This window comes from Anopheles merus, chromosome 3L (assembly GCF_017562075.2).
Source record: "Anopheles merus strain MAF chromosome 3L, AmerM5.1, whole genome shotgun sequence".
Classification (NCBI taxonomy): domain Eukaryota; kingdom Metazoa; phylum Arthropoda; class Insecta; order Diptera; family Culicidae; genus Anopheles; species Anopheles merus.
In genome coordinates this window covers 17,791,393-17,808,590 of record NC_054085.1, presented here as the reverse complement: position 1 = coordinate 17,808,590, position 17,198 = coordinate 17,791,393, and the positions used below count along the sequence as shown (strand labels likewise).

General features: G+C 45.7%; 1 protein-coding gene across 4 annotated transcripts in view; it reads left to right on the top strand.

Moving 5' to 3' along the window:
- LOC121598411 (opioid-binding protein/cell adhesion molecule) overlaps positions 1-17,198 on the top strand; it is a 96,865-nt gene that overhangs the window by 36,064 nt on the left and 43,603 nt on the right. For all 4 annotated transcript variants that reach the window (XM_041925230.1, XM_041925229.1, XM_041925226.1 and 1 more), the window contains exon 3: positions 659-806. In XM_041925230.1, coding sequence (XP_041781164.1) covers positions 734-806 — 73 coding nt within the window. In that variant the 5' untranslated portion in view covers positions 659-733. The remainder of the gene's footprint in view (positions 1-658; positions 807-17,198) is intronic.

The window sequence follows — 17,198 nt, the reverse complement described above, 5'->3', positions numbered from 1 at the left end:
CCAAGGCCACCCTTTTGCCTTCCCCGCTGGGCAAAGCGTAAGGCCCCGCTGGGCAAAATAAATGAAAATCTTCAAAATTGTTGCCAAACCCCCGGCCTTGCCGGCCTTGTTTCTTTTGACCAGCGAGCCAAGGAATGCCGAAGGCTGGAATTGGTAAGCATTCCACCGGAGCAGCGTGAAGGAGATTGGATTCTTTCCCGCATTGGTGGCGGGACAAAAGGAGCGAAAACAAACACCACCACCACCACCACCAGGACGACGTATTTGGGGCATTATTTGGCTCATTAATTAATTACGATTCCTTACATGATTACTCCGGGGCGACAGCTTAGCCTTTTGGTGTTGTGTTTTTTGTTCTGCTTAAGGTAACCGTTTTTTCCTTTGTAGCGTTTCTTCCTTAAGGCTTCCGGTTAATAGTGGCTTCTGGTTTTGAAGCGTACTTTCTACGCCCACTGTCTTCACTTTACGTTCAGGAATAGGTCCTCTTCTTCCCCTCTACTCTACTGATACTCATATCGGCAATTTCCCATCGGCAGCAGTGAATGTTTGCGCTACAAACACTGCGTCCACCGTATCGTGTTTGCTTTCCCTCATTGTGTGTTCATTTCCCTCTCTCTCTCTCTCTCTCTCACTCTCTCACTTTCTCTTTTTCTTTCAGATCAACCGTTCCACCGTTCCACCATTGAAGGAAGGACGCGCAGGTGAACCGGGCGAACGGACAACAACCATCGCAATGATGGGAAACGGTGCGAGGAGTTTGGCCAGCTGCTGGACGCTGCTGCTTTTCACGTTGCTGCTAAGCTGCGGTAAGTCCACTCTCCAGGAAAATTGAGCGATTGATAAGCGATCTGGGCAGGGGGCCGGATCGCGCTCCCCGCAACAGAAGTAGAAACAAAAAATAACGAAATTGTTTTGATAAAGGTAACGGTAGTAAGGGGCCGAATGTTTTTTTTGCCTTTCTGTTCGTGAACGGGACGGAAAAATGAAAACACAATTGAGACTGACGTTGTTATTAATTATTCATTTCGAGCGAGCGGAGCGGCCAGGCCTACGCTTCCGGTCAAAGCCCGTGTATTTGCTGTGCGTGTGTGTGTGGGTGTTTTGGTGATGATAAATCGTTTGAAATGTTTTGAAGGATTAAAAGCTTGCACAATGATTGACTTGTGCGCACGGCCAAGTTTGGGACAAAATGGTGTTTTTTTGTTGCTTTTTCCCAAAGCGCTAGTGACCCTCGTGACAGTTGTACAGCTGTGCCAATATGATATCATTTGCAGCTCAAAAAGGTCCTTCTTTATCGGCCCAAAGTAGCAAACAAAAAAGGAATCTTGCTTCAAAAGTCCACTGCACAAACAAACTGGCAGTCAATTTGCTTTCATAAATCCTCAAACCTTAACGGTTGCGCACGGGTCTCGCAGTCGATCCATTATCGTGCCCAATTGCGGAAGGTAGGCCCGGGCAAACGGAGCTATGTCTGATTCTGTCACAAACACTTCGGTCCATCACAAGCAGACCAAGCAGTGTGGGTGCCAAGTAGGCGATGTGTTGGTAAAGGAGGCACGGATGGGAAAACCCATCGGTATCGGTTTTTTGGGCCCCGCCACTCGGTTTCGAGGCAATGAGCTGGAAAAGCTTCCATCTTTTCTCGGGATAGAAATACACAGCTGTACCGGTAGCAGCAAATAGTAGTTGTGCGATAGTATCTTGGCACCGAAAAGCTTTTCCCCCAGTTCTGTCCTTGCCCGGCAAGGCCGGGGGGAACCTGGCAGACATAAAATTAAATCGAATATGTTCACAGTCGTACACGGGGAAAAGTGTCCGATTTTGGATAAATAAAATTGTGAAATCACCCAAGAGAGCCTAAACCATGAAAGCGTGAGCCGGTGTGTTGTGTGGCTGGTTAGTGGACAGGAAGAGATAGAGACCGGGGGTAGCGGAGAGTGAAGGAGACCTCTTGTTGCTGTAAGGGCTCAGAATAAACATCAACGAGCAAGAAAAACTAAGCGTGCTTCTAATGTTTTGCTTCCGTTTTTACTGTTTTTTTTGTGTGTGGCTGCAAAGAAGATTTTAGTGCTTGATGGTGGTGGTGGTGGGGAAAAATCGATTTCCCATCGAAAACCGAGTATCCGAGACATTCTCGTCTCCCCCGGGGGGGTGGAGAGCACTTTTAAACGATGACACACTGGAAATGGTCCGAAGCCGTTTTGTAATGATCCGCTCTCTGTGGATCGAAAAGTAGGAGGTTGTGGGAAGGCGCACAACTCCAAATGCGATAACTCCAATGGTGTGACATTGGGTTTAGTGCTCTTTTGGACACCCAGCAGGGTGGGGGAGGGTGGGATATTTCAGCATTCGAAACTCGAACAGCTGCTCAAATATTAAGCCCTTTCTTGCTGGGGGATGGGGGGCATTATGATAGCGAGCCCCGGGAAAGAAGCGACGCAAGCGAGCAAAACAGTGCTGTAAACAATTTTAAAACTGCTTTCCCTTTTGCCCTTTTGTAAACCACATAACATACAGAAACACACTCAGACGGAAAAATACCTATGCTCGTTGGGAAACGAGTCTAAATGTCATGCCGACAACGTCATCGTGCTGTAGTAAAGCAATGTTTCGCTCATGGGGAAGCATCTCGGCACCAGTACATCATCATTAAGAAAACGGTCCTCAACAGTGAAGCTTTGTGAAAGGGCTTTCCGAAACCGTAAGCAGTGGTTCTTTTCCCCCTCAGTTTTACCAAACAGCACCAGAGAGAGAACCGCTTAAAATGAAGAATAAAGAATTGATAACAGTTCCACCCTGGCTCCACCCTGCAAGGGCACCCACTGCACAAATAATAATCGTAAAAATTTATTAACTATATGTTCAGACCGAGGGCTTACCACCGTGTCCCTTAATGCACACAAAAGCAGGGCAGGGCTTCCTTCAAGTCCCGTTTTTTTTTGTCCTTCCCCCTTTTGTGACAACCGTCCTGTACGGGGTAACGTGTTGGCATTTATGTCCTCGCCTCGTTTTAGGAAGTGCTCGCTTTTTCCGGTGTGTTTTTCTTTTCCCACATACACACATTCATTGCCTTCCTTAATGCTACTACTCAACCTGCCTAACGAAGGCGAAGCGACATTGCGCTTCCGTGTGACCTGGCGCTCCCCGGGGGTAAGATGGCATGTCTAACGAGCGGCACCTTACCGGGAACGAGGGAGCTGGGACGGCAAGAAAGGAACTGATATTTATGGGCAGGTGAAAAATGAGACCCCGCCTTGCCTTTTGGAAGGGAAGCCCCTGCAGTGTGACGCTGCTAATAAAAGTGAGATCGGGGCCGACGCTACCGTTCGGGGCCCGTGTAAGAATGGGGTCCGCTATGGGGAGAAATGGATATTTCTTTCCACCCCTCTGTGTGTGTGTGTGTGTGGATACCTTTCACTTCGAAGACGTGCTTAGTGCGCTCTCTTGTTCTAGGGATGGTTCGTTTTACTTTTTTTTCGGGAAGGGGAGGACCCCGGAACAGGATTTCAATTAGTCTTATCTATTGTCACTAATTGAAGGGATTGATTTGTGGGCCCTTGCCTAAATTGATTTTTCTTTCTTCGGAACGGCAAAATGGCCTCCCTGTGTATGTGATGGAATGGTAGTGAAGAGGAAAACTCCACTGAGCGTTTATTTTGTTAACGAAATGTTTTCACTCAAGAAGTTCCTTCGCGGCTGTAAAACATTAAACAAACTCTTTGCGGGAGGGAGGAAAAGCTTCACGCTCTGACACCATTTTGACACATTTTTCCATCCATTTAGCTGCGACAATGAGCACAGCTCATTCTCGCAGTTATCCCTGAAGCGTCATTAAACCCGTCAACCCGTTGCTTGAAGTGCATACAAGGGCTGGCCGCTCGGCGAATGCACAGCTTCTGTCTGATCTCTCTCTCTCTCTCTCTTGCTCTGTCTTTCACCATCAATCATCATCAAATGTCTTCCATTTGTGCAGACGTTTTTTGTTGCTAACCTCCAGCTTTTTTTGTCTCCCATTCCTTTTAGTCGTCGGTGTTTCATTTCACTGTCAAAGATTATTTCTCACTCAAGACGCAAAACGGAAAAAAAGCCACCCACCTCGAACCCACTCGCAACCCTTTCTAAGTCATCCGTAGCGATGTGTTATTCTTTGCGCGCCGTGTTTTTTATTCTTCTTTTAACACGCTGGTTGCGCTTTCCCTGAGTTTATGGAGTTTCTTTTTTTTTGCCTTCAACCGGGGGACGTGGGGTTTGAACATGCAATGGAGCAAGAAAGAATGAAAAAAACCCCACCTTTGGACGGCCGGACGAGCGGTTGACATAGCTGCATAAAAATGGGTGCTGAAAATGGCACCGGCCAAACGATACACGCGTTCGCTCCCGGGTGCGGAAATCACTTTCCCCGCATAGCATAAATAAACGTCAGATTGTGAAGTTGATAGTTCTGCGTGAGGACCTCCACGTGTACCCCGCGTGAGCAACCGATGGAACCCGTGTGCGCGGCCAGGGGAAAGCACATTTTTCTTCCCATTCTCGCAGGCGATTCACTCTGTCGCTTTTATCATCGTCGTCGTCGTCGTCGTCGTTGTCGCCATCGTCATCATCATCATCATCATGTCGCACTGATGTTTTTATTGAAACTACTTTGCCGGAGGTTCTTCCCGCTGCCCTAGGACGTTCTGCTAGGCTCCCGCGCGAAATGAGCCGAGCGAGTCCTTCATCTAGCAGCCGTTCGATAAAGGGGCATCGGTGTGACCTTCGTGTTCTCGCTTTGCACAGCCGCGCACCGCCTACCGGTTTGCCGCTCTCGGGGTGTGAAAAATAACACCAGTGGACAATTTATCAATTTCAATTTAAATGGAGTCAAATTTATCACGAACAAAGAGACCATAAACTACGGTGGAAATGATTTCAACACGAAATTGCTAAGTGCGGCGTCGATCGCGTTGAAAGGATTTCGTCGTATCAAACGGTTTCGGTTCCGGTTGCGGGTGCGCACCCCCCAGGGGCGGGTTGCAAGTGGTGCAGCAATATAAATGTATACGTTTGATGGAAGCTTCCGATGGTGATTTTGGGCGGCAATGGCTATATTAATTTTGATGTGAGGGGTTGATCTATTAGCGTGAGTAAATGTGTGTCTATAACTTTTTGGAAAAAATAGTAAACGGTACTCTGTCCAAAGTTGAGTTGATTTGAAAGTATTTGTATATGAAAAAAGTTTTTGTTTGAACATAGAATGATTATCATTTGAATAGACTTGGAGAAATGTGGATGTAGACAATTTTCTTGTACACATTGTCTATTAGACAACGTAAGTTTACCTTAAACATCTCTTCATATAGTTCCTATTGGTTTTGAACCTATTTCAAATAAGAATTTGATGGGTAAATACACATGCTTACGTATCTACCGAACATCATATTCCTATCAAAAACTAAAACTATTTCTCGTTGTAAACGTTTCGTTCCACAAAGATGTTTTGACAAATGTTTGTCTTCTAAGTACTGTTTCTGTACTGTACTGTATTGTACTGTTAGTTAGTTAATATTTGATAGCTTCTTCTTCTATTTGGCGTAACGTCCTACGCGGACATGCCGGCCTATACAGGCTTTTGAGACTTAATTCATTACCACGTAGCCGGATAGTCAATCCTTGCTACGGGGGAACAGTCTATTCTGGGCTTGTGCCCATGACGGGCATGTTATTGAGTCGTTCGAATTGACGACTGTACCACCGGATCGCCCCACAGATTCGACAGCTACAGATATTATTTATTAATTATTTGCAAATATTCCTGTTCTAGAAACTGCTCCGTCACTTTAGTACAAATATGCAGTCGTTGCCGTACAAATTTAGGCTCTAAGGCATCAATATTTAACAGTGCGCATAAATTTTTGACAGTTTTCATCAAATTTTGACTCTAACGATTTATGTCTGTAAGTCAACTTTTTTTTACTCTTGAAAGAATCATGGTAATTTCACAAGGTATTTGAGCAGATTTACAAGGTATGGTATTTGACAATTGTAATTTTATATCACATAAACACTACATACGTCGTGTAATTTGATAGTTTTTGTTGTTGTAAAAGCTAATGTAACATTGTTAACGCCTGAAAATACATACCAACTTTTTTCATTCCATTTAAACTTCAAAATTTTTCTTAAAAAAATATATTTCAAATACTATTAATTTAATTGTTAAGTACTTAACATTGGGGCCCTTCACGATTCTAGTCAGCTTTTTGTATGGAGTTTGACAGTTGGAGACTGAAATCATGTAAAAACACCATACAAAATCATACACAAAACTAGCCTGCAATTTACAGTCTAGATTATTCTAGCCTCAAAGCTAGAACTAGATTCGAGTACCAGCTCGAAAACACGGTATTGTTTACATTTATCCCAAGGTGCATTAAAGAGATCAGGTGGTGGAATCTGGAATCAAAGTGAATGTAGTCCAGGTGGTCTCATAGCATTTTTTATAACCAATTTTGAACATCACTTTTTGACAGAACGAGTGAAAACTTTTGCTCGGACGAGCTTTCTGGAGGCTTGATGAATACACAAAACACTCTTACAATCTTCATTCAGAAACAGAAGCGATAAAAATTAGCCTTCTAAATTCATACACCTTGGGATAAGCCCACCTGTATATTATACCCACTTAGATAGCTGCTCGAAAACTGCTATACAATGCACACAGCTGACAGGCTGAAATTTCCGGAAAGGGCCCCATTAATTGAATAATTTTGAAATATTCAATGTTTCAGATTTTAAGAAAATGTAGTACACAAAATTTGGTGTCTCGGAGCTTGGTGTTAGCTGACAGTATACATTATTATTGCAACTGTACTTGAGCTATAAACTGTAGATAATTAACTATAATAGTCGTTGGCGCTAAAATTTCACTCTAACTCACCTACTTTTGTCTCGAAGGCACCAGTTTTTGACAGCGTGTCACGATTTTTGCCTCGAAGGCATCAATTTTCGAGTCAATCGCTATTTTTTACATCATTTTACGTAATTTTTGAAACTGTGTGTTCTGATATGATTGAAAGTAAGTTAAGTAGTGAATAATTTTATTGATGGAATTTAAAATAACTCAATTGTTTTGCCAATTTTGCAAGTTTTAAGTGAAAAAAATTGGCATGTATTTTCAGCTGTAAATAAAAGCTTAGTATTTCTAAAATTTCGTCATTTTTTCTGAAAAAACAATCAATTTACACAGTTTTTCAATTTTTTTATGAGATGTGCAATAACAATTGTTAAACATCTGCTTAAATACCTTGTAAAACTGTCATGATTCTTACAAGAGTCAAAAATTGATGACTTACAGACAAAATTAGGTGGCAACGACTGTAATAAAAATAAAGAAGATAACAAACCACTTAAAGACAAGTCTATAGTCGGGATACGTGTTGACGTTAATGCTCTTAAAAGTAGCATGTTGCCATCCAATAGCAACGGTATGACGGCTTAATTAACATACGAGGTCAAACTCTACCACTAACCACTTCTGTATGATATGCTAAATACGTCACAATGACATGACTTTATGGGTTTCTTTTCACTCTAAAGCGTATGTGTGTATGTTGATTCCTTCGCGAGAAATTATACACGTCTTGTTGAGGTTAAAGTGTCTCCAAAGCTTTGTTTTCTTGTTTCTACCACGTCGTGTCTCCCTTGTCATTGCATTTATTTTCCCTTCGTAAATCGTTCGCTCCGGTTAGGCTGTCGATCACGAACGTGCAGAGTATATGTGCGGTGCAACCGCCACCGATAAAGTAACACACCCTTACATAGCGATGCTTTATCTGTGTTTTTTTTTTCTGTCGCTGGTGAACCGGGGACGAAAATGAATATGAAACAATGTATAAATACGCCATTTCATTATCATGATAAAAGCTTTTCCATTATTTGTGGTGATGTCCTTCAAGGCAGCGGTTCCGACTGAATTGCAGCGCGAACGTGTGTGTGTGTGAGTGTGTTGAGGCGTTCGCGTACTTCTCGCCCACCCCTGAACGCTCTAGCGAAGGGATAACAGCAGTAACAAACAGAACAAAAAACATAGACGCCCTTCAGCAGCCCACTGCTCGTGATGAAAAAAAAAAAAGAATGGGGGTGGAAGAAAAGGCGTAGAGCTAAATGAAAACAGTGCCGTGAAATTTACGGGCCACCGAAACAACACACAAGCACAAGGGTGAGGGAGCAAGGGCAACAACGACGACGGAATGAGAATAAAAAAAGGGAAGCAACAAAACATGACCAAGCGACGAACCGAAGAAGTGTTGTGTGCTGTGGGACGAAGGTGGGAGCAAAAACGGGCTGGCTTGTAAAAAGGAATCCACTCCTACACACAACGGCCTCTCATCCACCCCCCCCCCCCTCCTCGAAGACACAACGACACACCCAGACAAAAGTAACCAAACCGATAAGGAAAATGGTAGTTCTCCCCTTTGACGGTTGATTGTTTGCGCGTTCCCTCTTGACGTTGAGGCGATGCGAACGGAAGCGTAGGTGAAAGGTCTGCCGAGAACCTCCCGGGGTTTGGGAAGAGGCAGGCAGTGGCGGCGGGCAAAACACATTTGTTGATCGTAAAAACGCTCCTGCCACAAATCAGGGGGAAAACTGGGGGCGTTTACCAAGCCTCGGGCAGGGTTTGGAGGTGGATCGGCCCGTTTTTTTGTTGTTGTTTGGCTGCCTCTGGGCCGTTGGCTATCGAGCGAGAATATTTGTTGGGAAGCACTAATGGTCAACCATTCTTGGGTGCGTTTAAGGGGGGGGGGGGGGGGCTCTTGCGTTAAGCCTCCCGGCCCTAGAAATAGCCGCGACACGCCAACGCGTCCCCATCGGTCGGTGACAAAAACACATTCACGGCCACTGCCTATTAGTGTTTCGCTCTGCCGGCTTGTTTGTGCTTGCTCGACGAGCTGGAATTTCCTTTGCAAACGAACGAAGGTGGGGGGGAGGGTGGACGGAACTGGTCAGCGAATCGCATCTAGAATCGAATCCCCGGGATGGGCGGCGAACGCGTTTGGAGATTTATCGGCTGGCTCACTATCACTTAGGTGAGCTTTTTCTTCCTCCTGCTCCAGGGGGGAAGCGGAGTAGGGTAGGGAGTTTTGGGGGACCCTTCCTTCCGGTACGAGTTTTCCCAAGCATTACCCCACGGATGGGGTGGGGTGTTGAGTGATGGAGAGCTTGTTGTTTACGGTGTGCTCGTGACCAAACTAACAGGCGCACGACGACGAATCGCTTTAACCGGATGTGCCCCTTCGGATACAGAGGCGGTAGCACATAAACACCGGGATTGCCTACTGTGTACGACACGTGGGTCTTTGGGGAGCCAAGTGGTAGGGTAGGGCGCCTTTCATCACAAGAAAAAGATGCGGAGAGAGAGAGAGAGAGAGAGAGAGAGAGAGAGGGGGAGAGAGAGAGAGAAAGAGCGAGAAAACAAAAGCAACACAAAGCTAAAGCGGACAGAATGTTGATGTACCGTAATTGGCATGTTTTGCTGACGGGAGTAGTTTTCCCAGGCCCTTAGTTTGCGGTTTGCGCCTGCACCAGAGATTGGTTCGTGAGCTTTTGAGTGGTAAATTGAATTTCACTAACTCGGGAAAGCGTACGTAACTCCGACCCCGGTGGGGAAGGGGAGAGATGTGGCTGCGCGCTGGGAAATGCCTTTCGGAAGAAAGTTAGCTTTCGTAAGAGCACAGAGAAGTGTGGCTTTCTGTTGCTGTTGTTGCTGTTGTTGACGTTGTTTTGGATGCTACCTCTTCCTGTGAAGTGAAAACTGCACCGGAATTCCCTTAAGTGCAGCTACTTGGGCGTGCACAAACTGTTTGCGTACATAAAGATCGTGAGCTTGTGTACAAGGGTGCGGTGAGTTTTAGCTTCAGGTCGAACTTCATCAACTTTTTCATCGGTTCGGTTAGCTCGGGAAAAACCCGGTGGTCAAGGAAAACTGCTCCCCACGATCGAAGGAAGAGCAGAGTAGGAAGCAATAGACAGTGCAGCTTTTAATTTAATCAGAAAGCACCGTGACATGACGTTTGATGAACGCTCTCCAAACGGGAATTGACTAGATATGTAAGAGCAGTTTTAGTTGGTTTGCATTGATTGGGAGTGGGAAATTTAATTTGCTGTTAGTTCTCATGTTTTAACATCAAACAAAGAGGACTTGCATCCTCCGGTTACACTCATTTCGTGGTAAAATTTTATTAAAATTGGGCAAACAGTTGTCTAGTCGAAATGGTCGAAATGATGGTCTGTTGAACAAGATCCACATAAAATAAAACAGTCCAGGAGATTGTGTTCTGCTCAAAGGATTTGAATCCGTACAAAGTAATAGGGTGTAAGACAAACTTTTTAACGTTTTGTTTCAACGGACTTGGTTGAAATGGGAACAGTTAGGGATGAAATAAGCATAATTGATATTGCTCAGGGAGCAAACTAATAGTATCCAACAGACAGGCCTTTTCTATTTCCAGTCAATAAGCTGGACTTTCAGCCTGTCAGTGGAACAATAAATATCATCCGAGTTATATCCATTTGATAGTTATGGTACGTCATATTGGATTTTATAAAATGTATACAAAAATATGCATTAATTAACCTTAAAATCAATAAAAAAAGTCAATCGAAGCAATTTGACTTTCAATCGGTTGATTAATTCTATACTTAAAATCTAACTTTCTTTATTGCAAGCCATTTGCGGCTTGCAGTTACCTTATACCTGACAGTCTCGGTTTACTTAAAGCTTTCCGTGGATGTTATTGATGTTATAATTTTTTTTAAAAGTTTACGCTGGCAATCGCTGTCTGGTGAGAGGATGGTGTCGATGGTCCAATTTGCAGATGATGCGTTCCGCAGAATATCCATGGCATATTCGGTTAAGCCTTGAATCGATGCCTTGTGATTGGAATCTCGGCATCATCTACCCCATATACAAGAAGGGAGATAGGTTGGACTGCAACAACTACAGGGGTATTACAGTGTTGAATATAAAATATTCTCCTTGATCCTTCAGGATCGCCTTGTCCCGCACGTCGAAGAGATAGTAGGAAACTATCAAAGAGGATTCCGAAACGGAAAATCAACCACTGTTCAGATCTTCACCATGTGGCAGATCTTGGAGAAGATGGCTGAATACAGACACGACACATACCATCTCTTCATTGACTTCAAAGCCGCATATGATAGCATAGCCAGGGTAAAACTGTATGACGCTATGAGTTCTTTTGGAACCCCGGCCAAACTGATAAGGCTAGTTAGAATGACTATGACCAACGTCACATGCCAGGTGAGGGTGGATGGAAAACTCTCAGGACCTTTTGCTACCACCAAGGGTCTGCGCCAGGGAGACGGGCTTGCCTGTCTCCTATTCAACTTGGCGCTAGAGAGGGCCATCCGCGACTCGAGGGTGGAGACTACGGGAACCATCTTCTATAAGTCAACCCAGATCCTGGCATACGCTGATGATATAGACATCATTGGTCTGCGGCTCTCCTATGTAGCAGAAGCCTACCAAGGGATCGAGCAGGCGGCAGAAAACCTCGGATTGCAGATAAACGAGGCAAAGACCAAACTGATGGTGGCAACATCAGCGGACCTACCAATAAATAATCAGAATCTACGTAGGCGTGACGTACAGATAGGTGAACGCACTTTTGAAGGCGTCCCGCAATTCACCTATCTTGGGTCAAAGGTCAGCAACGACAATGGCATGGAAGCTAAGTTGCGCGCAAGGATGCTGGCTGGGTGCTGCGGTCATTCTACAGCCTGAAAAGTCAATTCACCTCAAAGAACCTGTCGCGACGGACGAAGCTATAGTCCCAGCTTCCGGTCCGGTATTCCTGTCCTGTACCTATATCCGGTATTCCGGTACTCACATACGCCTCTGAGACATGGACACTGTCCAAATCTGACGAAACCCTCTTAGCCGCGTTCGAGAGGAAGATGCTCAGAAGGATACTTGGCCCCGTATGTGTGGAAGGACAATGGAGGAGCCGCTATAATGACGAGCTATACGAGATGTACGGCGACCTCACTGTCGTGCAGCGTATCAAGCTCGCCAGGCTCCGGTGGGCTGGCCATGTTGGACGCATGGAAACGGACGACCCAGCCCGTAAAGTCTTTTTAGGCCTTCCACAAGGACAGAGGAGGCGTGGTAGGCCCAAATTGAGGTGGCAAGATGGCGTGGAGGCGTCCGCCATTAAGGCCGGGATAACGGACTGGCAGACGAAGGCGCGAGACCGTGAGCGGTTTCGGACACTCCTGAGGCAGGCCAAGACCGCAAAGCGGTTGTAGCGCCAGATAAGTAAGTAAATAAGTATTTAGTTAAGCTGTGACGGACGGTGACGCCACAGAAACTGCATAGTGGTGGGCTTGATATTTGTAATAAAAAGGTGTGGGTGAGCCGAGTGCTAACCCAATAACCATACCAGCTATTGGCGATGATGGTTTTGCAAAGGCGAATGAAGTCACGGCGTGGAAGAGTGTTATGGCAGCAGGCCGGGTTATTACGTCCTGCGTTGGCTAGTCGGTCTGCTATTTCGTTTTCCTGAATGTGACCAGGAATCCAGGAGAATGTGACTTGGGGTGAATTTGGAATATTACGGAATATTACGGGTCGCGGGTGGTTCCAGATTCAAGTGCTTGAAGGACACTTGCACTGATCTTCACAGGAAGATCACGTTGGGTTTGTCTCTTTGTAGAACTTCATCAGCAGCAATAACCAGGGCGATTGCTTCTGCGGTGATGATTGAAGTATGGTCTGGTAGTCGGATGGCACTATTGTTGATGCTGGAGTAGATTCCACCGCCAGTGGAACTGTTTAGTACTGAGCCGTCAGTGAAGATGAGATGGTGGCCATGGTATTTTCGCTGAACGATCTATCCTTCATGAGATAACAGGACCACACCTCCAGCGAATTGACGATTGTTTACAAGTTTTTCAGGATAAAATACTGAGGCTAATTTTGCGTGTGGTTTTGGAATGGTGTGTTGACATGATTCCAGTCGCCAGAAAAAGCTAGCTGATATTGTAAAAGCCCCCAGGATACAACTTTATTTTATATCCAAATAAAGCTTCATAATCATTAGAGAAAATTGATGTTAGGACCTCTGTCACGACTGTAACTTCTTCATACTTGTTGCAACATTTGTGGTCAGGTCAGTAAGGGCCTTATACTATCATTTCATTAGTTTGGCTCTATGAAGCTGATGGAAATATTCAAATCAGGAGAGAAATTGGACACCACAACAGGAATGCTATTGGGTACACCACTTGCCAACTGCACTACGAGATCGTCCAAGAAACCTGTGACTATTAATCGGTAAAGTTCAAAGAGCCGATGCGGTTCACTAGTCACAAACGAGCAAGTCCCTCATCTTTCACTCCTTTTGATCCACTATGCAGGTTACATCATTCATAAACCGATCAGCATGGAACGTGTCACTCGCTTTCACACTTTGCCGCACAAGGGAAAATCGCAAACCGTGCCATCCAGGCCCATCCCGAGGTAAAGGACGAATCCGGTCCTTTCCCAGGCCGCTTAATTTGCAATTATAATCATTATTCAAACTACCGTCCCCGGCTCCGACCCGATCGGGTAATCATTTTCCAATCACAGGTGCCGTTTGTTCCGACGCCCGTAAGTGGAAATTGATTTCAACGCGTGCTGGCGGCCCACCAGCCCCATCCATCCATCCATCCATCCGCGAGGGTTACAATTGGGATAATTGAGTTGTAAACGCGTCATGTTCAACGTCACGCTCTTGACCTTCGCAAGCGAGGGTTGATTAGGTTTTGCAGCGCAGGGCTGTCCCACGGTTTGTTATTAGCCCGCGTGCATCAGCGCCGATCGGCAGATAGTTTAACCCTTCGATTGCTGCTCAACCGTGTGTCGCGCGGTGTCTATCCGGTCCGGTGGCTGGTGTGATAAACTATTTCGTACACCCGTTGGAGGGAAATCAGGCAGAGCTACGGGCTTCTTTTGTCAAAGAAAGGGAACAAGCCTGCCGTACAGCACCAATCGAATGACGCACCAGGATCAAAGCTGCGTTGAGAAACCATCAAGAACCAATAAACGGAAGAGAGCGTCACCGACCGGACCCGGTGACAATGGTTCAATAGGTTGTGCTCCCTTATTGACTGTTGGGTCGGATGGGGCCGAGCGTAACAAAAAAAAATGCGCCAAAACTCCATTCACCATTCACCCGAACAGCAATCGACGGGCGCGCTATCTACAAGTGGTTTTGCAAACGTTTCGATCCGTCCCGCGGTGGAAAACTCGCGCGCCCAAACCCAGCGAGGATGGGCAATTTCCGTCCGGCAGCCCTATTTCGACATCCATCGACCCATCTGGGCCAGCTGGGCCATCACGCCCCGCAAATGGAGTATTCAATTATGGGCCGCGATGCGGCAAAATGGACATGAACGGTCGCGCACCAGTATCAAAGGAAGTTATCATCCAGTGGTGGCGGCGGCCTTGGAGTAGCACGGGCAGGACGGCAGGGAGTAATAGCGTGCCGGAGCATAATCGCGAAATCAACGAAGTACTTTGTTGAGCGAATTAAACACTTGACTTCACTTGGAAGCGGGTGGGCTCCATGGTTTGCGCCCTGTGTGTGCCCATTTCCTCGCCACTCGCTTTCCCGTTAGCCACATTGGAGAAAAGGTCACATTGGGTCCGAAGTTTTTCGCTCACTTCATAGCACCCCCTCCTCAAAAGTGGGCTGAAGTGGTGGCGGCGGCGGCGGCAGTGCTCGTGGGAAAGCATGACTTGGCAACAAAAATTATGAATTATGATCGTGGGAAATGAAGGAGAACGAACTGTTTGCTGCCGGGTGCCGGCCCGGGTCAGGGCGGAGCGAGACAGTGGGAAAAGCACTGCTGAGTGGTTGTTGTTTTTGTCGGTGCTGGTGGTGGTGGTGGTGCAAAAATCTTCTTCCGACGGTCGGCCCGGGTCGGATTTTCACAAGTGTTTTCCGGTTTCGGGGAGCCGACGCCCGAGCGGCTAGCGGGATCGTTGTCGGCGGCACCGACGCTGACGCTAATGTAGAAAAGTTCAGCAAAGTGTAATAAGAGCGATAAGATAACCGGCGGTTGGTGGTGACTGTGGTTTGCCGAAGCGGTACTTGTTGAACTGTGGTGGAATGGTTTGCGTTTTTTTCCACCCTGTTTACCCCTCCCCCCAACTGCAAAGGTTCCATAAAATATGTTGTTTAAGCTTTTGAACGAGCGTCGCATCTATTAGTGTGTTTGATGCGGAGCTTTTGGTGGTGTTAGTTTAACGAGGTGAAGTTGTTTAAGAAGTTAAGGCAAATGCTCACGATGCTATTTGTGATTAGTGATTAGCTACCTTTTTATTGTCTTTTTATGCTTAACAATTAGACGACAGTTGAAATGAGCCTAATAAATTAATTATTTCTTTGCTTTACAACAATTTTCGCATTGACGGGTTAGCGCTTTGGTTCGTGTCTTGGATAAAATTCGCCTGAATGTATGCAACGTTTGTGTTTTTTCTTAAAGTGGCTTTATTTTTAAGTACTGTTCAACTGTTTAATACGTATTCGGAACAGGTAATTATCATCTTAGAACAATTTCAAAAGCAAATCTTGAAAAACAATGTAGTATAAAATGCCTTTTAAGTATTTAAAAGTACCAAATTAATTTCGCATTTGGGACAAATTTCGCTCCTTGATGAACACTCATTTCAATTTTCAACCGCTCAAAAGTGCACGATCGGGTCTTTTAAAAAATCATAACTCCTAAAAAAGAACGCCCGCACTGGGCAAGGTTTCTCAGGCAATGGTGCACCTCCCACAGTACCCCTCTGCCTTCCCTCCCGCTTGCGTTAATGTAACCTTGCTGTGCGCTGTGTGCGAATAAAGTTGTTTTGAATTAAATTAAATCACTTGTACCTTTTTGCGAAGAAACAATCATAACCAGATACCTTCATCGTTCGCGCTATACACTCTCATCTAAAGGCACACCGGCACACACACACACACACACACACACACACACACACACACACACACACACACACACAGCTAACGGAAAGCTCTCAGCCGAAAACCCGGAGCCGAAAGTGGCAAAGAAAAAGTCCTTTTGAAATTAGATTTGCTCTGCTCGTCCCGCTTGCGCGCGCTTGATGATTCGTGTTGTGGAAAATTCAATCCGAACAAAATTGGTAGCGAGGTGCGGGGGTAGGGGTAGGGACATAATGCAGGGGGAGCAATTGTCGTGAAAATGAGCAACTCACGGGAAAGCGATGAAGACGCCCTCGCAGCTAAGTACAATGAAATCCATATTTTGCCATCATCAAACCGGAAGGAAAATTGAGGGAAACAAGAAACACCGTGGCACTGTGTGTGTTTGTGTATTTGTGTATGTGTGTGGTGGCGTTTGTGATCTTCCGGGACCACGACCACGCCGGGATGTGGAATTGTTCCAAATTCCTGATTCGCTCCCTCCGCTTCCGGGTTCCGCGCTCAACCTCCCCAAGAAGAGAAAGCAGACAAGCGTACATAATTCTATTGCCTTTTTTTAATTTTGACGCTGGCTTTGTACCTGCCGAGCGATCGCGTACGGTGGCGGCGGAAGGTAAGCTCGCCAAAATAGGAACCGCGGCAAAAGCACAAAAAACAATGAACTCATCCTCGCGGGATGAGCTGCTGTCGAGCTGTGTCTGTTTTCATCCCGCTTTTTTTTGCTTTTGCTGCTGAAATAAAATTGAAATGTAACACAGTCATCCGATTTTCGGAATACGGCGCTGCAGCGCCGTTTCCGGTCTTTGCCAGGTGTTTGCCAGGCGCACCGGAGATGGTGGTGGTGCTCGGCTTCGGGAAGCAGATTTGAAGCAGCTTTTCTAGGAAAAGAATTCTGCTGCAAAGGCGAGGCAGACGGTGGAAAGCTTTTTAAGCTGGCGGAAGGGGCTGCAAAGTTGTTTTAAACGGGGAGCAATGGAGAGAGAAAAATTAGTTTTCCCAGAATTAACTATTGTCATGGGGCGGTGCGCATATTGAGCGAGTGATATTGTGATTTAGTGATTTGATACAAAAATTGCTATACGGTTATGTGTCTGTCAATGTGTTAATTAAATTTCGAATTTATAACAACGTTTTACAACGCCATCAACGCACTTCACATACAGACGGTCATATAAACTACAATATACAGCCACACACACACAA